Genomic DNA, 26,184 nt, shown 5'->3' on the forward strand with positions numbered 1-26,184 from the left:
TCTCTTCCTTCAGTTCCTCACCTTTCAGCAACTTTTTATCCCTGGGGCTTGGAGTAGATGCAGTGAAATGGTACAGATAGTTACCAAGCACCTTTGTGAAGAGTTGAGAGGGAAGGGAGAAGCAAGCCCAGGAGTGAATGGCTACACTGCCGGAGGCGAATCCTTGAAGGAACACAGACAGCCACTGTCCTACCCTAAACACACGGAAGTGGAGCCTGCTGCAGATGGGGTCTGTCAAGCCACCATCTCCCATGTTACTGTTAATTGTGATATCCCCTGGTGCCTGGGTAACCAGTCCGCCTGTGCCCACCCTCCTCAGTAGGCAAGCTTGCTCTTTTTCTCCTGCGCGCTGGAAATGCAGGCTGCAGCTTGCAGAGAAATGGTTCCTTTTGACTCTTCCTCTTCTCCGCTTCAGCTTTTCTTCGCACCTCCCTCTGCTAGGAAGTGGCACAGATAGTGAAGGGGAGGAGAAAGGTACAACCCACCTTCTTAGGAAGAAAGCCAGCCAGCCTCTGAGTGGGGTTTTTTTGGGGGGGACTTTCTCAGGAGGTGGGGAGGTTTGATTTAATTGCTTGCATTTCCATATGCATTTCCTGAAGGAGCGTCTCCACCCCCCATCGTCCATCCCGGACACTGAGATCCTGAACAGAGGGCCTTCTGGCGGTTCCCTCATTGCGAGAAGTGAGGTTACAGGGAACAAGGCAGAGGGCCTTCTCGGTGGTGGCGCCCGCCCTATGGAACGCCCTCCCTTCAGATGTGAAGGAAATAAGCAGCTATCTTCTCTTTAAAAGACATCTGAAGGCAGCCCTGTTCAGGGAAGTTTTTAATATTCAACGCTGTATTGTTTTTAACACTTGATTGGAAGCCGCCCAGAGTGGCTGGAGAAACTCAGCCAGGTGGGTGGGGTATAAATAATAAATTATTATTATTATTGATTCCCTGGGCCGCTTCAAAAGCTTGGCTGGGGGCTCGTTCCCCACCAGTCAGTATCCAAACGGGGGTGGAGAAGCTTCCTCCCCAAATATAGGCAAAGCATCCTCTTCCCCTCGCCCCCCCCCCCATTCTGTTTTCGTGCCTGAGCTAAGCTGCCCCCTGCTGGATCCCGGTTTATCCTCCTGCCCCTGAGAAAGGCTATTTATTGGCACTGCAAAGCTCCCCTTTGGGGAAAGGGGGGAGGAAGGCAAGGCCCTATTCTGGCATGGACCCAGGCGTCCTGCCAGAGCAACAGGGAAGCTGCCCTCTCCCCCTCCCCTCCTCCTATTGGTCACCCTTCACGTGACTGGCTTCCCCCGCCTTCCGCAACTGTTTTCCGGGGCGGGTACACGTGACAATTCCTCTCCGCTGACGTCAGTCACATGACGAGTCGCTTCGCCGCCGCCGCCTCCCGATCCTTCCGCACCTCATGAAATAAAAATAAAAACACAATCCTCCGGTTTTACATCGCCGGCTTCGGCTGCCCGAGCCTTCGGCCGCCCCGCTTCCCACCCTCCCTCGGCGCGCCCCCTTCCTCGGGGAGAGAGGAGGAGCGGCGCCCTCCGCGGACTACTTTGTTTTGGTGTCAACACGGCACGCCAGCTGCGCGGCGCTTGCGCCGGTCGCGTTCGTGAATCCCATTTGACGTAACGCTTGGACGCCACACCGCGGGCCGCGAGGGAGGTTTATCCAACGGGGCCGGCCTCTGGACCTCACAGCCGGGCGGCTGCGGGGCTGGGAAAGGCCGGCGGGGCTTGAAGCTCCGGCCGCCTTCCGCTACGCCGCCAGCGCCAGCTCTTCCCCCCCCCTCTCTGCCGCAAACTGCGCCACTTGCGTGAAAATGGCGCCCTCACCGCCACGCGACTAGCGCACGGCGGGCTGTGACGGCGCCTCCTCCGCGGGAAAAGCGGAGGCCGCACAGCTTCCCTCAGTGGCGGCGGCGGCGGCGGCGGCGGCTTCTCCTCCCCCCCCGCCGCTTCTAACGGACGCTCGCGTGAGGAGCGGCGCCGCCAACGGTTTTCCGTATTCTCGCTCTCCGCTTACGCCGCCTGCGCGACGCGGCGCCGCCTCCCAGGGCCGCGCCTACGCCTCCGGCGCAGCGGTTGGCGGAAGGCCGGCTTGCCCCGCCCGGCGTATCCCTGCGAGAGCGAGAGCGAGAGAGAGGGGCGGCGGAGGCGTCTCCCGGCGCGCCTGCGCGAAGAGTGCGCGAGTGTCTCTGTGTGTGGCGCGGCCCCGTCAGCTGGTCCGTCTCCGTCGCCTCCTCGCCCGGCCGCCTCAGCCGCCATGAAGTTCGTCTACAAGGAGGAGCACCCGTTCGAGAAGCGCCGCTCGGAGGGCGAGAAGATCCGAAAGAAGTACCCGGACCGAGTCCCGGTGAGTCCGAGAGGAGCGCGCGAGGAGGAGGGAAGAGGAAAAAAACAGAGGGGGGAACCAGGACTCCCCCCTCAATCCCGGCACAACGCCCCTTCCAGTATCCCTCCGCCCCAGAGAGATAATAATAATAAGAAGAAGAAGAATAATTTAAAATAAGAATTTATTATTTATACCCGGGTTTCCCCAGCCACTCCAACAAAACACTAAAATACAATAACCCAGTGTTTCCCAACCTTGGGTGTCCAGCTGCTTTTGGACTACAGTTCCCATGATCCCTGACCACTGGTCTTGCTAGCTAGGGATGATGGGAGTTGTAGTCCAAAAACAGCTCAAGAACCAAGGTTGGGAAACACTGCAATAACCTATTAAGCATTAAAAGCTTCCCTAAAGAGGGCTGCCTTCCGGTGTCTGGGGGTTGTTTACTTCCTTGACATCTGGTGGGAGGGCAGGGGCCACCACCGAGAAGGCCCTGTGCCTGGTTCCCTGTAACGTGGCTTCTCACAGGGAGGGAACCGCCAGAAGGCCCTCGGGGAGAGACCCCTTCGCCCCCTTCCTCGCTTTAATGCCCCTTTCTCCCCCCTCTGATCCAAAAGGGGATTTCCCACCCCGCAAAAGCCTCCCTTTTGCTTCCCTTTTTTTGGCGCCGCCCTCCAGTGTCTTACAAAGCGCTCCGGGCGGCTTACAAAACAAAGGGCGGCGGACAGCGATCACTGGAATATGTGATCCTCACGCTCCACCGGCTGGAGGGGGGGGGGAACGGACCCCCAAAGTCCTGTTTCCTCCCTCCCCCCCCCCCAGCTGCTGCTTTTGTTGTTTTTCTTCTGCTGCCCCCATAGTGCATTAAACTTCCCCGGGCGGCTTACAAAAAAATAGGAATAATAATATATGCACCGTTCATTAAAGGCTTCCAGGGCAAAGAGAAGTTCCAGGGAGGGGAAACCCCCGCCCCTTGTTTTGTTCAGGCAGGCGCCCCTCCCCACTTTGCAAAACAAGGACAGATTTAAAATATGTAAAGATGGGGGCTCCTTTGGGAGGAAGGGCGGGATTTCGAGATAAGTCCTGCAGGCTGGAGAGCGGCAAAGGGAGCAAAAGCAGGACTTCCGGGCCTCCCTCAAAGTTTACTTGTGAGCAGACAAACAACAAGCGGAAGTGATCTCCTTGGTGCCGAGGGAGGGTAGTATTGGTGGGGAAGGGGGTGGTATTGGTGGGGAAGGGGGTGGAGTAAACAGGGATTGAGTTACCCTTGAAAATACGGAAAGGGACTTGGGGCACGTTGAAGGCCAGCGACATTTGTCACAGGATGGAAAGGGTCCTGGAAGCGGACGCCGGCTTGCCTTGCCCTGTTGTTCTGGCTACAGCAGCCTAACGCAGTTACCCCGAGAAATTGGGACTTTCTTTTTAAACAGGCTTGCACTTGTGGGTATTCCCATGCATTCCCACTACTGTGTGCTGTGATTCCTAGGTAACTGCAGCCGTGCAATGCAGTTCTGGTACACCCAGCAGGCCCCACTTCTTGAAAAGAGTGCCTTTGCCTGCAGGCTTAAGATTTGCTCCCAAAGAGGATGGTCCCACACGAGTTTGTGGGATTTAGGCTGGAGTAAATGTGCTCGCAGGGACGCGGGTGGCGCTGTGGGTTAAACCACAGAGCCTAGGACTTGCTGATCAGAAGGTCGGCGGTCCAAATCCCCGCGACGGGGTGAGCTCCCGTTGCTCAGTCCCTGCTCCTGCCAACCTAGCAGTTCAAAAGCATGTCAAAGTGCAAGTAGATAAATAGGTACCACTCCGGCGGGGAGGTAAACGGTGTTTCCGTGCGTTGCTCTGGTTTGCCAGAAGTGGCTTAGTCCTGCTGGCCACATGACCCGGAAGCTGTACGCTGGCTCCCTCGGCCAATAAAGCGAGATGAGCGCCACAACCCCAGAGTCGGCCACGACTGGACCTAATGGTCAGGGGTCCCTTTACCTTTAAATGTGCTCGCAGAATCCTTTTTCATATGCCACTTTTGCCAGACGTATGAAGCGTTGCCATATGTACATGTTTTATGCGTACAGAGAACAGCCATGGGGAACAGTGGCAATAACACTGTGGCCAGAGAACGGGAGCTTTCCTTTCCTCCTCATTTTGATTTATGGCCTGCCCTAAATTCAGGAGACTCGAGACAGGTTGTATACTTCCTTTCTGCAGCTCTCTCCTTTATAATCGCCACCGATACGCTCTACAGAGTACAGTTGCGTTCGGGAACTGGAGGCAGAAGTGGGTCTTGAAGGAAGTGAGAGAGATGGCATCACAGATGAATTTTGGGAGGCGGTGCTTTGCTTTGTGCTGTCAACCCTCCCTCCCCCTTCTTCTGGGTGGTTATGGTGGAAAACAGCCTTGCCACACAGTCAGATTGGCCTGGTCTGAGGCCCTTATCGCTTTGCCTGATGGTTTTGCAGAAATGAAAGCAGAGCTTCCCCCTCCGACGCACGATGTCTGAGAATCTCTTCCTCTCCATTTTGCAACCCTGTAACAGCACAGGAACCTTTCCAGGGGAACAAAATGGAACGTCCTGATTACCTAATATGGGCCAAGATGACGTAGTGGTTAGAGCAGGGGTCAGCACACTTTTTCAGCAGAGGCCCACTGTCCCTCAGACCATGTGGTGGGCCGGACTATATTTTTTTTTAGGTGGGGGGGGGGAAATGAACTAATTCCTATGCCCCACAAATAATGCATCAGAGATGCATTTTAAATAAAAGCACACATTCTACTCATGTAAAAACACCAGGCAGGCCCTACAAATAACCCAGGGATGCCTTTTAAATAAAAGCACACATTCTACTCATTTAAAAACACCAGGCAGGCCCTACAAATAACCCAGGGATGCCTTTTAAATAAAAGCACACATTCTACTCATGTAAAAACACCAGGCAGGCCCTACAAATAAACCAGGGATGCCTTTTAAATAAAAGCACACATTCTACTCATGTAAAAACACGCTGATTCCAGGACTGTCTGCTGGCCGGATTCAGAAGGCAATTGGCTGGATCCGGCCCCCGGGCCTTAGTTTGGTGACCCCTGGGTTAGAGCGTTGGACTAGGGCATGGGAGAGACCAGGGTTCAAATCCCCACTCAGTCATTAAGCTCCCTGGGTGATCTTGAGCCAGGCACTCTCCCTGCCTCACAGGGTCGTTGTGGCACCAACCTTAAGCTCCTCAGAGAAAAGGGTTGAATACCAATGTAATGAGTATATAATGTGAGGGAGGGAGAAGCTAGAGGCCTTATTCCAGGCCCATCTTTTTCTAATGGGGGACCCTTAACATAGATCAGAGTGATGCTTCTCCTGTTTGCCGACTGCTCTCCCCAAGCCATTGCTGTCTGGAATATATCTTTCTTGACTCTGTTGTTAATAAAAATAATAATATATATTTTTTAAAAAATATTTTTTAACACAACCTTTGCCAAACTGGTGCCCCTCCAGATGTTTTGGAGTGCAACTCCCACCAGAGGCTGATGGGACCTGTAGTCCAAAACAAACCTGGAGGGCTCCCGGTTGACGGAAGGTTTCCAGGTGGCTTCTGGTATCTGAGTACTTGAACTCATCCCTGACTAACATAGAAAAGAAAAACAAAACTAGCCTTTCAAGCAAATGTGCTGCTGGAGCAACCTTAGGGCCTCATATGCGGTTATGGAGACCCTGGACTCTTTCCCAGGCTTCCTCGGCTGTGTTGCATGAAGGTTTTGACAAACAGAAAGCTTTTTGATTCCCCCACCCCACCCCGAAAACGGTGGGTGACCTGTCAGACTTGGAATGAAGGATTCCACCTTCTTCTAGCCAAGGATCTCATCTTTTTATGAGCTGCCTGGCTGAAGAGGATTCATTCAGCAGGTGGTGATGCTTCCCTTTCCTGCTGCTGCCCCAGCCTGGGGATGCATGACGGGGAGAGATACACCTGTTTAATTTCTGCCTGTCTGTTATTTGTTAAAAGCACAGGAGCTCGGCTACTGAAAGGAAAACTTGGCAATCTTTCGCAGAAGGCAAAAGGCTGCCTTAGCAGGTTGCTTGGGAGGAGGTGTGCTGGGACTGACGTCCTAAGAAGTCCTAAAAATCTCTGGTGACATTTAATCATCTCAGGGAGCCTCTTGCCTTCCCCTGTGTGCAAATGTTTAACTTTTCTTTCTTTCTTTCTCTTCTGAGAATAGTTGTGAATGAGGCTGTCCCTGCCGTCTCTCAGTTTGTTTGCTTTCCTTGCAACCTTTACACTTAGCCAAGCAGAGGAAATTCCTGGGCAGGATTCAGGACATATAAAAGGAAGTTAAACTTTGCAGCTCACCAACTTGAATGGCTTTAAAAGAGGGTTAGGCAAATTCATGGCGCAGGAGAGGGCTGTTGACAGCTACTAGTTATGATGGCTATGCTTTACTTATACTGTTGGAGGCAGGCAGCAGTGCTTCCGAATGCCAGCTGCTGGAAACCACAGGAGGGGAGAGGGCTCTGCTTCCAGGTTTACCACAGTGAGAACAGGATCCTGGACTGAATGGGTCATTGGCCTGATCCAGAGGGCTCTTCCGTACTAAACCTGACCTCTGCTTTGGACCGGTGTTCTGGGGCTCTGTCCTTCTGAAACAGTCCCCCATCTTCTCAAGGCCTCCCATGATTCATGCTGTCTCAGCCTTGCTGTGACCGGCTTTCCAGCTTCCCACTGTCACCAGCAAAAGCTTCTCTCGGCAGGCAGGCAGGCAGGCCAGCCTCGCCTCTTCCTCGAATAACTCGTCCGGTTGCTCAACCGTTCCTGTAATTAGGAAATGTTTTGGTGCTCCTGTGTGAACTCTTCCTCTCTGCCCTTCGCTGACCCAGCCTCTGTTTCTCTCCCCACTTTGCAGGTCATTGTGGAAAAGGCGCCCAAGGCCCGGATAGGAGACCTGGACAAGAAGAAATACCTTGTCCCGTCAGACCTCACAGGTACGCACCCAGTTGGATGGCCCAGGGCCCAGGGCCCAGCCTGAGGATTGGGGCAGCTGGCTGTAGGAGGGAGTAGTGGGGGGGGGGTCATCTCCTCCTTCATCCTTTGGTAAGGGGAGGGGGCAAGATGTCCGCACATCAGAGGGTCAAGTGAAGTGCTAGATGAAGCTGTCTGGACGAGCCCCATTGATTTTGGAGACCTGGGTTTGTGGCACCTGATGAAACGGGTGTATCTCGTTGGCATGTCAAGATCTCGCCTCAATCTCTGTAGTTTTATTCTGCTCCTTCAGCTAACAGATCCGTTCTCCCCCTTTCTCTCCCCCAGTTGGGCAGTTCTACTTCCTGATCCGAAAAAGAATCCATCTCCGAGCGGAGGACGCCCTCTTCTTCTTCGTCAACAATGTAATCCCCCCAACCAGCGCCACCATGGGGCAGCTCTACCAGGTGGGTGTGCCTTGTGTCTGCTGCACAGGTTTTTTTTGTTGTTGTTGTTGTTTTAAGAAAATGTGCATCGCTTGAGAAGTGACAGTCTTTGAAATGTTCAATTAATGGGTAACAAACAGCTTGGAAAAGAACAAAACAAACTAGGGGAATTAAAAGAGAAGGGTTGAACCAGCTGCAGCATTCAGAAGGGAAAAGGTGGAGGGAAGGCATTGCCACACCACCCCTGCCGAAACCAAAGCGTGGAGCAAATTTCTATTACCATGTGTGGGAGTGGAGAGGCAGCGGTGAATTAGGGTTGAATTCCCTGCTGGCGACCTTTAGTCCACTGAGCCTGGTATCTGTTTCTTATGTGGACTACAACTCCCATCAGTCCCAGACTGGACTGGTGGGAGTTGTTGTTATATTCTTCTCCACCCATCATGAAAGCAACTGCAGGCCAAAGAAGAGGGTGGGTCATTAAAACTGCAAGTGGCCGTATTCAATGCCAGTCTTGTGAGTAGAGCCATTAAAGGTTATGGGCATATTAATTAAAGCCCATTCAGTTCAATTCAATTCACTGCTAGCATTGAACACCACCCTGCACCTGAGCTGTCAAAGGCCAGGGCAGAGGGGTGTTTTGCGAAGCGCCTCCAAAACAGAAAACCCTTTCGTCTAGCGGGTTTTCCGTCTTGCGAGGCGTTCGTCTTGCGGGGCACCACTGTAATAATAATAATATAATTTATATCCCGCCCATCTTGCTGGGTTCCCCCAGCCACTCTGGGCGGCTTACAACATACATAAAAACACAGCAAAGCATCAAGCGTTAAAAAACGAAATATCCTATATGAGCAACAAATAGAAACCAATAATAACAGCACAGTAAAGGTAAAGGGACCCCTGACCATTAGGTCCAGTCGTGGCCGACTCTGGGGTTGCGGCACTCATCTCGCTTTATTGGCCGAGGGAGCCGACGTACAGCTTCCGGGTCATGTGGCCAGCAGGACTAAGCCGCTTCTGGCGAACCAGAGCAGCGCACGGAAACGCCGTTTACCTTCCCGCCGCAGTGGTACCTATTTATCTACTTGCACTTTGACGTGCTTTCAAACTGCTAGGTGGGCAGGAGCAGGGACCGAGCAACGGGAGCTCACACTGTCACGGGGATTTGAACCGCCGACCTTCATGATCGGCAAGCCCTAGGCTCTGTGGTTTAACCCACAGCGCCACCCACATCCCAATAACAACATAATAACAACAATAATAAGGTGATAGAGACACCATGTGGTGCATTTTCACCAGCAACATCAAGAATGTACAGTGGTGCCTCGCAAGACGAAATTAATCCGTTCTGCGATTCTCTTCGTATAGCGGTTTTTTCGTCTTGCGAAGCAAGCCCATTGACAGCTTAGCAGATTAGCGCTATTAGTGGTCTAGCGGCTTTTAGCGATCAGCTGAGAAGCGGCTTATCAGCGGATCAGCTGAGAAGCGGCTTAGCGGCTTAGGAAAAGGGCGGAAAAAGCGGAAAAAAAACGCGGGAACTCGCAAGATTTTTTCGTCTTGCAAAGCAACCCCATAGAGAAATTTGTTTAGCGAAGCGCCTCCAAAACGGAAAACCCTTTCGTCTAGCGGGTTTTCCGTCTTGCGAGGCGTTCGTCTTGCGGGGCACCACTGCAGTTTAGTCTGGAACTTGTGACTTGAGATTGTATTATAGGAGGGTAGACTTGACTCTTGTCTTGTGCTGGAACTGCAGTTTCCCCCAACTGGAACTGCATGCAGAAGTCATACACTTAGAATTAAATATAATGGTGTTTCTTTGTAACTGCTGAAAGAGTACCCGGAGGAGGACAGTGCAAAGTAGAGGGCTCTGGCTGGTCTACTCTGAACGGGCAGAAAGGCTTCGGATTTGAACCTTGGCACCCTTGTCCCTGGGCTCTGCCTGCTTGTACCCCTGCCCGAATTATGCCTTGACTCCAGTGTTTTCTCTTCCGCCCCCCTTTCCAGGAACATCACGAGGAGGACTTCTTCCTGTACATTGCCTACAGCGATGAGAGCGTCTATGGCAGCATGTAAGGCGTGCCTCCACCTGCTGCCACCAGGGGGCATGTGCTCCTGAAGGGACCTGCACTTTTTGTTGTTGTTTGTTGTTGATTTTATGTTAAAGAGCCTTTTTGTCCCAGGGAAGGGGAGGGTCTTTCCTTCCTTCCTTCCTTCCTTCCTTCCTTCCTTCCTTCTCTCCCATCCTTTAAACCTCCTTCCCTTATGCCTAATCACACTTCTTCCTCCCGTTCCCCTCCCCTCACTCTGGGCTTTCTTTGAGGTGGTTGTGGCTAAAATAAAATACCTCTTTTTCTTTTGGTGGTTCTCCCAATTATCTCCATCCCATATACCATTTCCCCCCCTTTCTCTCTCTCTTCCCCACCCCCATTTTTTTTAAGGGGTAAGAGGCCTCAAATACTGAACAGGAAAAAAAATTCCTCCCCCATTTCAGTCTTGCATCTTCACTACCGCGCCCTGAGTTTGCTCCTATCAGGGCTGTGCTCTGCCTGGCAGTTTCTGTAACCAGAGGGGATGGGGAATGCTAATTAAAAATATATATATAAAGAGAAATCTTGAGCCTCTAGAGATTTTCTGCCTGATTGTACCGATTGAGGAAAAGTTATCGGCGTCCTGGTGTTAATCGGGAATTTAGGAATTTAAAAATTGCAAATACTTGGGGAGTGAACTTGTAGCAGTGAGGTTAAGCTGTTGGCAGGGGTTTGGGGTCTGGTTGCAAAGTGGTTTCCCAAATGAATGGGTGATGGGGGAGGGCAGTGATCTTGGCTACTTTTAATCATAGAATTGTAGAGTTGGAAGAGACCGCGAGAGTCATCTAGTCCAACCCCCTGCCATTCAGGAATATTATGCCCGATGTGGTACTCGAACCCACAACCCTGAGATCAAGAGTCTCATGTTGTACTGACTGAGCTATCCCAGAAATAGATATTCTAGACTGGAATCCCAAGACCAGATCCTGAGTGTGTACATGGGCAGTTGCCACCTGCTTGGAGGAAGAGGTGACTAGACTACAAGTCTTGGGTGAGAATGACGGGCAAGACCCTCTTAGCAGAATAATGGAAGGTGGGTTGTTAAGCAGGGTGTTGGCCTCAAAAACTAGAGGGGTGGAAGAATACTCTGGCTCCAGATGAGGGCTATTCATGGCTACCAGCAGCAGAAAGAACCTCATTAGCCTGGAGAGGCCTGCATTTTTGTGGATTCAAGGAGCACTTCACTTTTCCTCTGGGGAGATTTGATGCTCATTGCTCAAGTTGCAAAGCACATAATGGAGCTTTCCTCATCTCCCGAGATCCAAGATACATGACTTTTCCTGGACCTCTCAGCGGTGTAAACGCTCGAGTAAACGTCACACCATTTTACTAGATTAGACATGCCTGAGAAATTGCAGCAGCACCTGAAGATATATAGTAGCCTGCCATTTCAAGATCAAGAAAGAAGGAATTGAATCTCAACTCAAGTTTTTCCTGCGACCGGTTTGATCACTTGGCAAGAAGTGAATTCTTAGACATTGGACCATACACTTTCTACCCCTCTCTGTGCCTTATTACAGAGGTGGGCTTTTCCCATTTCAGCTCAGCCATTCTGCACACAGACCTTATTCTATTGTTACAGTGGTACCTTGGTTTACGAACTTAATCCGTTCCAGAAGTCCGTTCCTAAACCAAAGCGTTCTTAAACCAAGGCGTGCTTTCCCATCGCAGCGGAGGACTCAATTTACAAATGGAACACACTCAACATGTTCTGCTTCCAAGGCAAAGTTCACAAACCAAAACACCTACTTCCGGGTTTGCCGCGTTCTTAATCCAAGTTGTCCATAAACTAAGCTGTTTTTAAACCAAGGTACCATACTGTACATTCATATTTCACCTTCCCTCAAAGCACCTGAAGGTGGCAACACGTAGGTCTCACAACATGCCCAGTGAGGTAGGTTAAGGTGAGAGAGTGACTGGCCAGAGGTCGCTCAGTGGTGAGTGAACTTCATGGTTGGGTTTGGATTCGAACTCTGGTCTCCTATGTCCTAGTCCAACACACTAACTGTTAGGCCACACTGCCTCTCAAGCTGCTTGGCTTTACTTAATACTAACTTCAGTTCCAGGACAGTTTTTTATTATTATAATTTTTATTTTTTATCAACAACCAAACCACAAACAGTGAACCCCCCCATACGGCTGATACATTGGGTATACATAATCAATAATAACATATTCAAATCAACCATATGTACAATTTTATATACCTTAACACTCCTCCATCCACAAGATTTATTTAACTTTTAACATTTTAATTGCCCCAGTTCCAGGACAGTTGAAGGAGAGAAATAAACTAGTAACAGTTCAGGTGTGTAGGTTTTAAGGACCAGCCCAGGGGGGGAGGGCAAAAGCAACCAGAAATCTTGCCTTTACCATTCAGATTTGACTGTATCTTATCTGCATAAGAGAAGCCTTCTGGATCAAGCCAGTGGCCCAACTATGTCCAGCATCGTGTTCTCACAGTGGCCAATCCCAGGTGTAATGGTTGTTGGATCAGGCCCTGGGGAAAGACTGGTGATCTGGGTGGGTAGGTGGAGCAGCTGCTGCCTCTCTCAGCCTAGCCTACCTCACAGGGTGGTTGTTGTGACGATTGAAAGAGCTGTGTGTGATTGAACCATGTGCTATATGTTGTTGACCTTGGAGGATGGGGGAAAGGTGAGATGTCAATGTAACAAATAAAACAATACAATGGTACCTTGGTTCTCAAATGCCTTGCTACTCAAACAACTTGGAACCCAAACACTGCAAACCCAGAAGCAAGTGTCCTGGTTTGCAACCTTTTTTCAGAAGTCGAACGTGTTCCGTTTTGAGTGTTACGCTTCCAGTTTGAGTACCACACTTCTGTTTGGAGCGTTACGCTGAGCTCCGTCATGTTTTTGCTATTTATTTTCCGTTTTTGTGGCTGTGTGTGTAACTGGGTGGAACCCAGTTCAGCTACTGATTGATTGTGTGACGGCAGCACATTGTTTATTGCTTTCGGTTTACGGATCCATGGTTTCGTTAGATCGTAAAATGCATGCTAAATTGCTAATTTGGAGATTGTTTTTAAAAGTCTGGAATAGATTAATCCGTTTTGCGTTGCTTTCTATGCCTTGGTTTTGGAACGGACTTCCGGAACGGATTTACAGTGGAACCAAGGTGATCTTGCTGTATTGTTTTTAACACTCAATTGGGAGCCGCCCAGAGTGGCTGGGGAAACTCAGCCAGATGGGTGGGATATAAATAAAAAGTAATAATAATGATAATAATAATAATAATAATAATAATAATAATAATAATAATAATCTCCCAGGGTCCTTTCCTAGCCTAAAAGGGGGTGGGCACTGCGGACTGTCAATCAATAACGCATTTGCTTTTGAACCCAAAAATAGGGTCCTTTCCCATCCAATGGGGAAAGAGATGTTGTTGTTTAGTTGTGTCCGACTCTTCGTGACCCCCTGGACCAGAGCACGCCAGGCACTCCTGTCTTCCACTGCCTCCCGCAGTTTGGTCAAACTCATGCTGGTAGCTTCGAGAACACTGTCCCACCATATCGTCCTCTGTCGTCCCCTTCTCCTTGGGCCCTCCATCTTTCCCAATATCAGGGTCTTTTCCAGGGAGTCTTCTCTTCTCATGAGGAGGCCAAAGTCTTGGAGTCTCAGCTTCAGGATCTGTCCTTCCAGTGAGCACTCCGGGCTGATTTCCTTCAGAATGGAGAGGTTTGATCTTCTTGCAGTCCATGGGACTCTCAAGAGTCTCCTCCAGCACCAGAATTCAAAAGCATCCATTCTTCGGCAATCACCCTTCTTGATGGTCCAGTTCTCACTTCCATACATCTCTACTGGGAAAACCATAGCTTTAACTCTACGGACCTTTGTTGGCAAGGTGATATCTCTGCTTTTTAAGATGCTGTCTAGGTTTGTCATTGCTTTTCTCCCAAGAAGCAGGCGTCTTTTAATTTCATGGCTGCTGTCACCATCTGCAGTGATCATGGAGCCCAAGAAAGTAAAATCTCTCACTGCCTCCATTTCTTCCCCTTGTGTTTGCCAGGAGGTGATGGGCCCAGTGGCCACGATCTTCCTTTTTTTGATGTTGACCATATTTTGCGCTCTCCTCTTTCACCCTCATTAAAAGGTTCTTTAATTCCTCCTCACTTTCCGCCATCAATGGGGGAAAGAGATAGCCTGTCCCTAAATAACCCCTGGGGTGTGTGTTTCTTCTTCTACCCCCCACCTATTTTCCCATTTCCTTCCTTCAAACCACCTCTCCCCTCCTCCTCTCCTAGGGCGTCCCATTCCAGACCACATCTCCCAGCACGCCCCTCTCCTCTCCCTCCATTTTCTTTTTGGTTTTTTTTTTTGGAATAATATTTATTCGTATTTCAAAAATAGTACAAAAACAAAAAAATAACAAAAAAATAACACAAGTACAAAAATACAAAACTAAAAACAAATAAAATTTCAAGTGCTTATTTTCTTTTAACTTATTTCCCAGACGTCCTGACACCTCCCCTTTTTGTATTCCAATTCAAATTATTAGCTCAGCAAATCCTTATAATAACTTATTATAACTTATTATGTCTTATTTCTCAACCTTTACATTACAGCTGGGAACCACTTAATTTCTGTCCAACATCATTCTAACATTCATTAATTTTACAATAAAAAATTCCTTCCAGTAGCACCTTAAAGACCAACTAAGTTAGTTCTAGGTATGAGCTTTCGTGTGCATGCACACTTCTTCAGATACACTGAAACAGAAGTCACCAGACCCTTCTATATAGGGAGAAGGTGGGGAGGGGTATTACTCAGAAGGGTGGTGGGAATGGGTGATTGGCAGATAGCTGTGATGAGCCTGTTGACGACTCTTAACGACTGCAATAGGTCTTACAGGAAAAAGCAAGGGGTGAGAAGGTGAAAAATGGCTTTGTCATGTATAATGAGATAAGAATCCAATGTCTTTGTTCAGACCAGGTCTCTCCATGGTTTTAAGTTTGGTAATAAGTTGCAATTCAGCAGCTTCTCTTTCCAGTCTATTTCTGAAATTCCTTTGTAATAGAATAGCTACTTTGAGATCTTGTATAGAATGTCCTGGGAGATTGAAGTGTTCTCCTACTGGTTTCTCTGTCTTGTGATTCCTGATGTCGGATTTATGTCCGTTTATTCTTTGGCGTAAGGTTTGGCCTGTTTGTCCAATATAGAGAGCTGAAGGACACTGTTGGCATTTGATGGCATACCCTTCCCCACCTTCTCACCTTCTATATAGAAGGGTTTGGTGACTTCTGTTTCAGTGTATCTGAAGAAGTGTGCATGCACACGAAAGCTCATACCCAGAACTAACTTAGTTGGTCTTTAAGGTGCTACTGGAAGGAATTTTTTTATTTTGTTTTGACCAGGGCAGACCAACACGGCTACCTATCTGTAACTAATTTTACAATTACAGATAGGTAGCCGTGTTGGTCTGCCATAGTCAAAACAAAAAAATTCCTTCCAGTAGCACCTTAAAGACCAATGTTTTACAATGTTTCTGAAAACAAAAAAAATTCCTTCCAGTCTTTAAGGTGCTACTGGAAGGAATTTTTTTTGTTTTGACCAGGGCAGACCAACACGGCTGCCTATCTGTAACTAACTTTACAATGTTTCTGAAGATAGCCTTTGAATTTCTTCCAGTCTTCTTCCGCCGACTCTTCTCCCTGGTCTCGGATCCTGCCAGTCATTTCTGCTAGTCCCTCCTCCTCTCCCTCCATTTTGGAGCCTGGGAGAGGAAGAGGCGGAACCAGCGCAAGTCCCTCCTCCTCCCTCCCTCCCTCCCTCCCTCCCTCCTTTCCCTCGCGCTGCGCCTGCCGGGACTTGGAGTTCTCGGCGGAGAGGGGGGGACTCGGTTTCCCGAGATGCTCCGCGGCGGCGGCGGCGGCGAGGGGCGGGGCCTGGCTGTGGGGCTCCTCCGGGAGGGAGTCGGGCGGCACCGGCGGGCGAGGCGGGAGGCGGGAGGCGGCGGCGGCGGAGGGTCGTCTCTGGGAGGGTCTTCTCGGCTTGGGGGGCGCTGGCGGGTTCCCGAGCCCCGCGGCCGTCGCGGGCACCGGCGGGGCGGAGAGGCGGCCGGCTGGCTGGCTGGGCAGGGGGCCGGCTATGGCGGAGCCCAGCCCTGAAGGTAAAGGGGGCCTCGCAGACCCACACTTGGGGGGCGCCGGCGGGGGGAGCGGGGACGACGCCCAGGCTTTTTTTGTGCTTCTCAACCCCCTTCTGTGGGGGCGCCCCCCCCTCCCAAGGAAAAAATAATATTTTTTTTTTGGTGGGGGGGGGGAAAGAGGCTGCGGAGACCCCCAGTTGTGGGGCTGGGAGTGGGTTGGTGTGGGGAGAAGGAGGGCGGATTTCGGGGAGGGGGGGCTGGGAAGGAGGAGTGGGTTTGTTGTGGGGGGGGGAGAGGAAAAGTGGGCGCCCCTCCCGGGAGATTAGGGGGAGAGGAGAGGTTGGGGGGGGTTGGCGTTGGGTTGGTGGGGGGGGGGAAAGCTAAGGGGGCGGGAAGGAAGCTTGCTTGTTGGGGGGGGCAAAGTGGACGCCCCTCCTCGGAGGGAAAAGAGGCCAAAAAGAGATTTTTTTGGGGGGGCTGTTCTGGAGTTGTGGGGGGGGAGGGGGTGCGCTTGGGGGGGGGAGGAAAGAAGAGGCAAAGTCCGTCGGTGGAAAGGGGTCACCGGTTTGGGGGGGGGGCAGGTGGTGTCAGAGCAGAGAGAGCCTGGTCGGTGGGGGGGGGAGGAGAGAGGAAGAGAGTTGGTTATGGGGGGGGGGCAGCAGCACCTCTTTTTTTTCCTTGTTGGGGGGCTGGGTAAGATGGAGGCAGCGTCTTGGAGTGGGGGGGGGGGGTTGTGTTTGGGAGCGGCTAGGAAGAACCAGGTGAAAGGGGAGCGAGTTGGAAGTGTGGGGTGGGGAGGGGGGAGAAAGAGGAGGGAGGCGGACCGGGGAGAAAACCGGAGTGTGGGGGGGGGAAGCGAGGAAGAAAGTTGGGAGGGGGAGGGGAGGCACGTGGAGGAGGGGCGGCGGGGGGGGGCTGTTGGGTGCGGGGGGGGAGAGAGAGAGAGCAATGAGGAAATGAGGCTTTCTAAGGGGGTGTCTGTTGGAGGGCATTAAGGAATTGGGGGGCGCTGGGGGTCTCAGATCAGGAGGGGTGTGTGTGTCTGGGGGGGGTGCGCTTCAGCTTCCCCCTTTCCGCTTCCCTGTAGAAATGGCGGGGTGTCTTGTCTGTCTAGATCTGATCTTGGATTTTATGGGGGGGGGTAGACACTTCCGTGTCTTGAGCGTATATTTTTTTTGGGGGGGGGTGAGGTATAAACCTAAATATATTTTGGAGTGGAAATTTGGGGAAGGGTTCAAGGGTGGGGGGGGGGCTTCACTGTGTGTTGGCCTTTTCCTCTGAAGGCTGTAGGGAAGCCCCCCTCTCCCCAAAATAAGGGGTCCGGGAGGTTCTGTCAGGGCTCGCTGGCACCCCCCAGCCATCTCCCTTGGGGAGTGGGAATCCCTGTGCCTTCATTCGGGGGGGGGGAACCATAGGATTTTTTCCTCGCTTTGTGCTGGTCGGTGTGGAGTTGTTGCAAGTCTCCCTTCATGGACCCCCCTCAACTGACCCCCTTCCCGGTTCTTGTTTTCCAGATCCGCCTCCAAACCTCAAACCGGAGACACAGGTAAAAAAAATAAAATACAAAATACAAAAGCCTCCGCGCCCCCCCCCCCCCCCGCAAAAAACCCCTACCTCAAACTTGGGGTTTTTTTTTATTACGGAGTGGAATGGGCCCCATTTGTTTCCGTGGGGTGGCTCCGTTCTTTTGGGGGACCCCCTCCTCTTCCTCCCCCTGCCTTTTTATCCTTGCTCCCTTGGAGGAGGCCAAAAGTCTTTCCAAAAGGTTGCAACATCCTTTTTGCATGTGCTCCCCCCCCCTTAGCAAAAGAGAGAGAGAGAGAGAGAGCAAGCAAAGGATATTCTGTGGGTGACGGAAAAGGCTCTTTTCCCCCTCTCTCCCTCCCCTCCCCCCCCATATTTAACCCTTTGCACTCTTCGCATGTCCTGGGAGAGACCTGACTTGCATTTCTAGCTGTGGGAGCCTGTGGGGGGTTTTTTTTTGGGGGGGGTGGGGGGGGTGGAAAAGGATTTTACCGCTCAGTTATCTCTCTCCCCCTGCCTCTAGGAATAGCTCCCCTGTTTTTATTATCACCCGTTGTGGGGTATGTGTGATGCGGTTGTGAAAGAGCCTAGAGATTTGTGGGTGGCCAGGGGAAGGGGGGGGCTACCTCTGTGTGCATTAACACCTCCCCTCCCCACTTCCTGCTTCTCTCCCCCAGTCTCACCAGCCTCCGGAGAAGCGAAGGCGAACTATTGAGGATTTCAACAAGTTCTGCAGTTTCGTCCTAGCCTACGCTGGCTACATCCCTTCCTCTAAGGAGGTTAGTTTGGGGGTTTCCCCCCCAGCGATAATCCTGCCCCCCCAACTCCCCTTTTATCCTACTGGCTTATTAAGTGAACAAATATGCGTCTGCTCAGTTTCAAAGCATGCAGTTTAATATTTTTCTGGTGTGTGTGTGTCGGGGTACACCGGTTGTCTTAGCACCTTCCCAGAAGCAGGCTCTGTGATCTGTTGTTAAATCCGAACCCGGCTCCGTGAAGTTCTAAAAAGGTGCATTTGGGATTGTTCCAAACCTTCGCTCCTAAGCCCTTGGCCTCCTGCTGTCTCGGCATTGTCTCCGCACAGTCTTGTTGCCGGAGCCCCTTGGAAGCTGCGGCAAATGCCTGCGGGAACTACGAGGCCCAGAATGCCCTGCGGCATGGCCATTTTGCTGGGAGGCCTGGGCGTGTTGCATGTTGGGAAGTGTAGGCTGCTGTTCTGGAAGCAAGGGGGCGGACATGTCCTGGCTTGTTATGCGGCACGGCTCGGGAGGCTTCCCGAAGTGCATGCTGGGAATTGTAGTTGCTCTTTCCTGCTACGGACCTGCCCTTCCTGGGACTCCGCTTGAGCCTGCTCACAAGGGCTTAGGGCTAAAGAAGGCTCCCACCTATCTCCGCACACCAGGGATTTATTGAACTTCCATATCAGATGGGCCACCATACCTCTTGTTTTAGGAGTTAGGCATCGGCTTATGGGTGTTGCTTGAAAGGCTCAGTGGTTGCAAACACGAGACGTTTGCTGCTTCAGCTGTCAGGGTACTCTCTCCTCCCATTTTTTAAAATCCCTTTGTACCAGTTAGTCTCTCTCTGGGCAGGGTTTGTTCTAGGACACTTCTTTGCACAAGGGGAACAAATTTTTTGTGCTGCTGGGAATGTGGATTCTAACATTCTGCTGTTGTTTAAAAGGAAGTTGATAAAAGTACACATAATAAAGATGTACCCTCTCGCTATATGTAAGGGTCTAGGGACTTCAGTTTCAGTGTATCTGAAGTGTGCATGCACTTAGTTGGTCTCTAAGATCTACTGGAAGGAATTTTTTTTTATAATAAAGATGAATAGCGTTTATTTTCAACTTTTGTGCAACTTACTAAGGCTTACTTACTCACTCGCCCGTTTTTTTTGCAAGACACCTTTATTTTTCTTGTTCCCTCTCTTTTGATTTCTCTCATTGCCACCTTCTTGTCTGTCTCTTTCTGTAGCTTTCCCTCCATTTCTTTCAGCCAGAAAATTTTCTAGGGCAAAGGCTCCCAAACTTTTCTTTTCCCACAGACCACTGAGGTGATTACTAATTTTTCTGCCGGCTGTAGCGCTCGTAATAGATGTGATTTTTCAACCGTATTTTTATTGCTTCTTTCTGTTTCTCACATACTGCATCTTAATGCGCTCTTTAGAATTCAAACTGCAATATAAAACATGTTATAAATAAAAGAAGCAATTAAGAAGAGAGTTAAAAATCAATATGAATATTTAAATGCGATGGATGTGGCACCTCCTGGCTTCAGCCCACAACTCCACTAAACACTGCGGACCGTTGCTCTGGAGCGAGGGAAAGGAAGCTGCCTTTATCCCGAGTTATAACATTGGTCCATCTCAGGGGCAGATCTGCTATAAAACTGATGAAGAGAGGGGCCCCAGAAGCGACTTTTGTCCACATTGCTTAAATGTTTCACGTCTAGAAGACCCAGTTTGAGTTGCATGACTCAAATGGATTAATTTTTTTGTTGCATCTATTTCCACATTTCCACATTTTTGTTCCATCTATTTCCGGGGACGGGGGTGGCTCTGTGGGTTAAACCACAGAGCCTAGGACTTGCCGAGCAGAAGGTCGGCGGATCAAATCCCCGCGATGGGGTGAGCTCCCGTTACTCGGTCCCTGCTCCTGCCAACTTAGCAGCTCGAAAGCACGTCAAAGTGCAAGTAGATAAATAGGTACTGGTCCAGCGGGAAGGTAAATGGCGTTTCCATGCGCTGCTCTGGTTCGCCAGAAGCGGCTTAGTCATGCTGGCCACATGACTCAGAAGCTGTACGCCGGCTCCCTCTGCCAATAAAGCGAGATGAGCGCCGCAACCCCAGACTGGACCTAATGGTCAGGGGTACCTTTACCTATTTCCACAATCCCAACGTTTGGCAGCCAGTAGCCCAGATGCTGTGAAGGTGTGCTGATCTGTTGTGGAACAGCCCCACTGAAGAAGCTAACAGTGGTTACCCAGACCCTGTTGCTGGTTGCGAAGGGGGCCCCATGACAGTTCAAGATTCAGGGCCCCCAGAGTGTAGGTCACTGGTCAGTCCAGTTCAGTATTGTCTACACTGATGGCCAGCTGTGGCTCTCCAGGGTTTCAGGCAGGAAGACTCTCATAGAGAGAGGGGGACCTTCTGCACGCAGAGCAAGTGGTCTATCCTGGGCTGTAGCCCCGCCCTGGATTTGGTGGTTTGTATGCAGTGCTGGCTGCGGAGACGTTTGGGAGTCGGGGGAGCTTAGAGTACCCTCTGCTTCCTAGGAAACCTGACGTTCTTTGGATTGTGTTGTTTAAGATGCTCCTACCAAGGTTAGCACAGAAGTTCCTTTTTATATTGTATTGTATGAAAAACATCGTTCAGAATAATGGCTTGCATGACCCCCCGAGGAAGATTATAATGCAATAAAATTCAAAACCGTAGCCACTAATTGCACGTTTATTCAGAATCCAATTAAAGCTGTTTAGTTTAATTAATTCTGCAAAACAGATGAACTCGATCCATTGAACCATAGAATTGTAGAGCTGAGGGTCATCTATTCCAGCCCCCTTAAATGCAGGAATCTTTTGCCCATTGCAGGGCGCGAACCCACAGCCCTAAGTTCCTCACAGAACTCTAGCCCAATAGTTGCCATTAATCTGATTTGAAATGATTTTAGAATGTTGTATCATTTTACTGTTGTTAGCTGCTTCCTGAGCCTGGCTTCGGCTGGGGGGGGGGCGGGATATAAATAAATTATTATTATTATTATTATTATTATTATTATTATTATTCTCATGTTCTATTGACTGAGCTATCCACAGGGACCATAAAGGAGCTATCAGCTGATATCAGCTTTTCAAAGCCTGAAAGTCATTATGCATTATCAAAGTCTTTCCTGCATTACAGAGGGTAGGACTAAATGACTCTTGTGGTCTCTTCCAATTCTGCAATTCTATTTACACCACCTGCTACAACCCTTGCCTCTCAGGTCTCCCCCCAGGAACCCCACTGCCCCCTTGAATCCCACTCCTCTGGGAAGAAAGAGCAGAGGAGAGTCCTGGGCACCCGGGAAAAGTAGCCTGAGGAATTAATCCCTTGCCTCTGCCCTCCCCAAACCTCACAGGAAAATGACTGGACGCCCTCTGGCTCGAACTCCCCCATCCGCCCCGAGAGCGTGGTGGACAGCGACGGCTGGGAGTCGACGCACTCGGACCTGCACACCATCGAGACCTTCGTCAAGAAGGCCAAGTCTTCGAAGAAGAAGGCAGCCTTCCGTCGCCTCAAGTCCGACAGCTCTCTGCTGGAGAAGATGAAGCTCAAGGACTCCCTGTTTGACTTGGACCCCGTCGGCAAGCAGCAGCAGCCGCCGCTGGCGGGGCCAAAGGGGGCCCTGGACAAGAAGAAGGACAAGCGGAATCGGAAGTCCGCCCTGGACGCGGGCGGAGGAGCCAAGCGGAACCGGGGCGGCGGCGGCGACCCGGTGGGGGAGAAGCGCTCTCGCATCAAAAAGAGCAAGAAGCGAAAGTTGAAAAAGGCGGAACGTAGCGAGAAGAAGCACAAGGCTTCCCTGAGCGAGACGGACTCTGAGGAGGAAGAGGGGGCGGCAGTGGCGCCTCGGCGGCCCGGAGGGGAGGAGGGTTCGGCCACGGCGCTGGTCTCTGTGCAGGCTCCGCCGGAGTTGTTGGCCGCCAGCTTCCCCATTAAGCTTGAGGACACGGAAGGGAAAGGGGGGATCAGTACGGAGACCAGCCAGGATGGGGAAGGCAGCTCCAGCGAAGGCGAGATGAGAGTCATGGACGAGGACATCATGGTGGAATCAGGTGAGGAGGCGGAGGTGTCCCGGAAGGGGCAGGGGCAATGCAACTTAATGCACATGGGCGTAAAAGCAATAGGCGCATTATTAGTTGCGCTTATATCCCGACTCCCCCCCCCCCCCCAGTTGCTCAAGGTTCATGGTTTGCCCCACCTCCTGTTAATCCCCACAACCCTGTGAGGTAGGTGTAGCTGAGATTTGAACCCTGATTTCCCAGGACCTTTTCCAGCACACTAACCTCTGCACCACGTAGGTCGCCAGATAATGCTTCCCCCTGCGTTCTTGGAAGTTTCGTCTGGTGACACAGTCAGCTGATTTTCACGTTTCCACCAAACTGTCCTCCGGAATCAATAGCCAGTGGCAGGCTTCTCCTCTGTCATCAAACACCTCCAGCTTACATTGTGTTTTTTTTAATTTAAAGTATTTGCTTTACATCAAAAGCCCCTTAAATTTTCAAAGGAGTGGGGTGCTTTGTTTTGTTTTTGTTTAACTGCATCATATCAGGCTCTTCTCCCCATCTCCGCACACATTTCCCCCACCCAAAAAGTGGGGCCCGGAGTATAATAGCGCTTTTTTTTAATTTAGCAAAAGCTTTTTAAAAAGTCAAGCGAGGGTTGGAGCTGGATTGTGCTTTGCTTCTCACATTCGTTAGAACGCCCACCGCCCCAGAGAACCTTCCTGATTCCCCGGGGTGTGTTGACCTCACAAAGCAGTGAAATCTCTGGAAGATTAAGAACATAACAAATGACTGACCTGTGGGAGCTGTAGTTGAACTACATCAGGGAGGGCCTCGGTGGATCAGTTGAAGGTCCACCTCTTCCAGCATTTTTTGCCAGCGTGCTAGCAAGCAGTGACGTTGTTTCGGCTTTCTCCAGAATCCCCAGGGATACAACCCTGGCCTTGGTTTTGTTAAGCATCTCTGAGGTTCCGCCTCGCTGGGATGCTCATTATTTGGCGCCCCTGTCTTTTAATCTATTTTAAGCTGCTGCGAGGTGCCTTGGGAGTCTTTCCGAGGAAGAGGTGTTCAGGAATTTAATGAACTACAGCTCCCGTCAGCCCTGACCAGCACAGCCTGCAGGCCGATGAGAGCTGTAGGTCAAAACATCTGGAGGGTACCAGCTTGGGAAAACTGCAGTGTGCAGTTGACCAGCGAGGCAGTAGGTCTCTGTATGCCCTTTCCTGAGTGGACTGATTTGGGCCAAAGGCAGCAGGGTGTTTCCCAGGCTCAGGTTCAGATCTTGCACATAGGTAATAAACACGGTTGCTGACTGTCCTGATCTGCAATTTCCCCATCCCTCATATTATAGCAAACATCTCTGACGCTTTCAGCTCTGTGAGGGTGGAGTGGGTACTTGCTATACACCTATCCTGACGTAGGCAGGTAATTTGTCTTCTATATTTATTTATCTTTTTGGTCATGGTTTTATTCCACTTCTAGGCAGGGTGTAAATGCCACGAATCCGCATTTACCACCCGTTCAGCCTTTGATTCTCAGTTTTCATCACGCACTGCCTGCTTATCCTCAAGCATATTATTACTGCTGTTGTCTTATGGACTAGAAACTTAAAAACAAAACTTGAGGTTCTCGTGGTGATACATTTCAAGCCAGATAACCAAACGTGTGTTGTGCGATTGTGGGTGAGCGGAATTTCTGAAATTTGTTCCTCTGTTCCTCCAGGGGATGACTCTTGGGACCTCATCACTTGTTACTGCCAGAAGCCATTTGCGGGCCGCCCCATGATCGAGTGCAACCAGTGCGGCACCTGGATCCACCTCTCCTGCGCCAAGATCAAGAAGACCAACGTCCCCGACATCTTCTACTGTCAGAAGTGCAAGGAAGGTTCTCGCAAGCTGCCGCTGCTGCCGCCCCCGGCGGTTCCCAGCGCAACCGTCGCCGTTGCGTCCAGGGGAGGTGGGGAGCCCTAGCTCAGGAGGGGAGGACAGGTGGCTCTGCGCTGGGCTTCCATCCCAGAGGGGCAGAAAAGACTGGACAGGGTCGGGAGCCTGCTCTGGACTGGTATCCAAAAGGAGCCTCAGTTCCTTGGAGGCGGAAGACGGAGGTGCTTGGGGTATTTGCGGTGGTGGTAGTCCCAGCACCCGGGAGGCAGAGAGGCTGCCCCTCCAGGCAGATTCTGGCTGGCAATTGCAGGCCTCTCGCTTCAGACCCACTCCCCCTTTGGGGGTTGATCCTGGCCCACCTCCATGTTCTCTGCGAAGTAGAATGGCATTCGGAGGCTGACACGGTGGGCCGGAATGATGAAACTGAAAACCAGGAAGGTTCCTGTTTTCACTTGCTGGGATGCACATAGCGTTGGGGGAGAGGCAGAGAGAGGGCACTAGGAAGTGGGGTAGAAGCATCTCTTCGTTTTTGTTTTAGCTCTTTCCCCCACCACCTATCCTCCCCTGCCCCAGTAAAGTTCACCTGTAAATAGACTGAATGCAAAAGGGTTTTTTTTCTGGCTTTGTTTATTTTCTCCCTCCCATCACACCCCCAGTTGGAAGACTCTTCTTTATTTTCTTTTTAAAAAAATGTTCTCTGGCATTTGTTTAATGCCTCCAGATTCAGAGTTTGATTTCAACTGAGGGATACAGCCCAAGAAAGGAGGCTGGATAAAAAAATGACTTTTTATTTTTTAAGTAAACCTTTACAGGGTTTTTTTTTTCCTTTGGAGGGGGCCGGAGATTTTGGCCCCGTTGAAACTGAATAATATATATATATATTAAATTCTGAGAGAGAGAGAATAGAAGGGTTTTGTTTACTCCCCCTCCCCAGTATTAACATCCCCCAGGGATTGTGAGGGGGTGAACTTTGTCAGGAAAACCCTTGCGATTTTGCTGGCTTCAAAATAAAAAGGGACAATTTATTTGTGTTTTCTGACTGCTCCCATTGAGCATATAAGGATGAGGCAGAGGTTCCAGAGAGCGAGACAAGAGTTTGGGTTTAATGAAGAATGGCAAGCCCACTTATTTTTTTAAAAAAACATCAGAAACTCCCCATGCCAGGATCCCCAGTTCTCTCATAACCCCTGTTCTGCTGCAAAACCTATATTTTACCTGCTCCCCAATTCAGGTTAGCTGTTCTGATCAGTGGGGGTTTCTGGCTGGGTTTCCCCCCTCCAGCTCCCACCCTTTTTCGTTATAATATTTGAAACTGTGTACATGGCAGAGTTTTTGAATGTAAATAAAAGATGTGGACCCTTTTGCGTTTGTACAGAAGGGTGTGGTCATCATTAATGTTCCTTCCTTATAAAACAAAGGCACTGCTTTGGGGAGGGGGGGAGATTGGTGTAGTTGGTCAATGCTCTGAATGTGGTTGAACCTTTCTGGCCCATCGGCCACATTTGATCTTGGCCAATGCTCCGAATGTCTTGTGCCATGGCCATGCGTACACACACGCACGTGTGGAGCCCTGCACACAGTATGCACCCACTTCTGTGCAATGGGCTGTGAATCACTGTGTGACCATTCTAGATTTCCATGCCAGCACCTGCTTTGCATTCAAAAGGGCTCAGGCCCAATTTCTGGCAGATCCAGGTAGGTTTGGGCATATGCCCTGTTTTGAAGCCCTGCAGATCCACTGCCAGTCTCTCTGTAGACAGTCCTGAGTTAACTGCCTTGTGAAAGGCAGCTTTGCGTGCCCTTTCTTACGCAGGTGGCACTGTGGGTTAAACCACAGAGCCTAGGACTTGCCAATCAGAAGGTCGGCGGTTCGAATCCCCGCGATGGGGTGAGCTCCTGTTGCTCGGCCCCTGCTCCTGTCAACCCAGCAGTTCGAAAGCACGTCAAAGTGCAAGTAGATAAATAGGTACCGCTCCAGTGGAAAGGTAAATGGTATTTCCATGCGCTTCCAGAAGTGGCTTAGTCCTGCTGGTCACATGACCTGGAAGCTGTACGCCAGCTCCCTCGGCCAGTAAAGCGAGATGCCGCAACCCCAGAGTCGGCCACGGCTGGACCTA

The 26,184-nt window shown here is 50.7% G+C and overlaps 2 protein-coding genes across 2 annotated transcripts; both read left to right on the forward strand.

Annotated features, from left to right (window-relative positions):
- Nucleotides 1-2,152: 2,152 nt before the first annotated feature.
- Nucleotides 2,153-10,312, forward strand: GABARAP (GABA type A receptor-associated protein). Its single transcript, XM_079952240.1, has 4 exons — nucleotides 2,153-2,346; nucleotides 7,207-7,285; nucleotides 7,611-7,729; nucleotides 9,707-10,312. Exons 1-4 carry the CDS (start codon nucleotides 2,257-2,259, stop codon nucleotides 9,773-9,775), a joined length of 357 nt encoding a protein of 118 aa, XP_079808366.1. The 5' UTR covers nucleotides 2,153-2,256; the 3' UTR covers nucleotides 9,776-10,312.
- A 5,458-nt stretch (nucleotides 10,313-15,770) lies between these two features.
- PHF23 (PHD finger protein 23) lies at nucleotides 15,771-25,444 on the forward strand. The gene is made up of 5 exons (XM_079952057.1): nucleotides 15,771-15,918; nucleotides 17,412-17,443; nucleotides 18,099-18,200; nucleotides 21,539-22,235; nucleotides 23,907-25,444. The coding sequence occupies exons 1-5, from the start codon at nucleotides 15,897-15,899 to the stop codon at nucleotides 24,152-24,154; spliced, it is 1,101 nt and encodes a 366-aa protein (XP_079808183.1). The 5' UTR covers nucleotides 15,771-15,896; the 3' UTR covers nucleotides 24,155-25,444.
- The last annotated feature ends 740 nt before the right edge of the window (nucleotides 25,445-26,184 follow it).

The sequence above is a fragment of the Podarcis cretensis genome (assembly GCF_951804945.1).
Source record: "Podarcis cretensis genome assembly, chromosome: 13".
Lineage (NCBI taxonomy): Eukaryota > Metazoa > Chordata > Lepidosauria > Squamata > Lacertidae > Podarcis > Podarcis cretensis.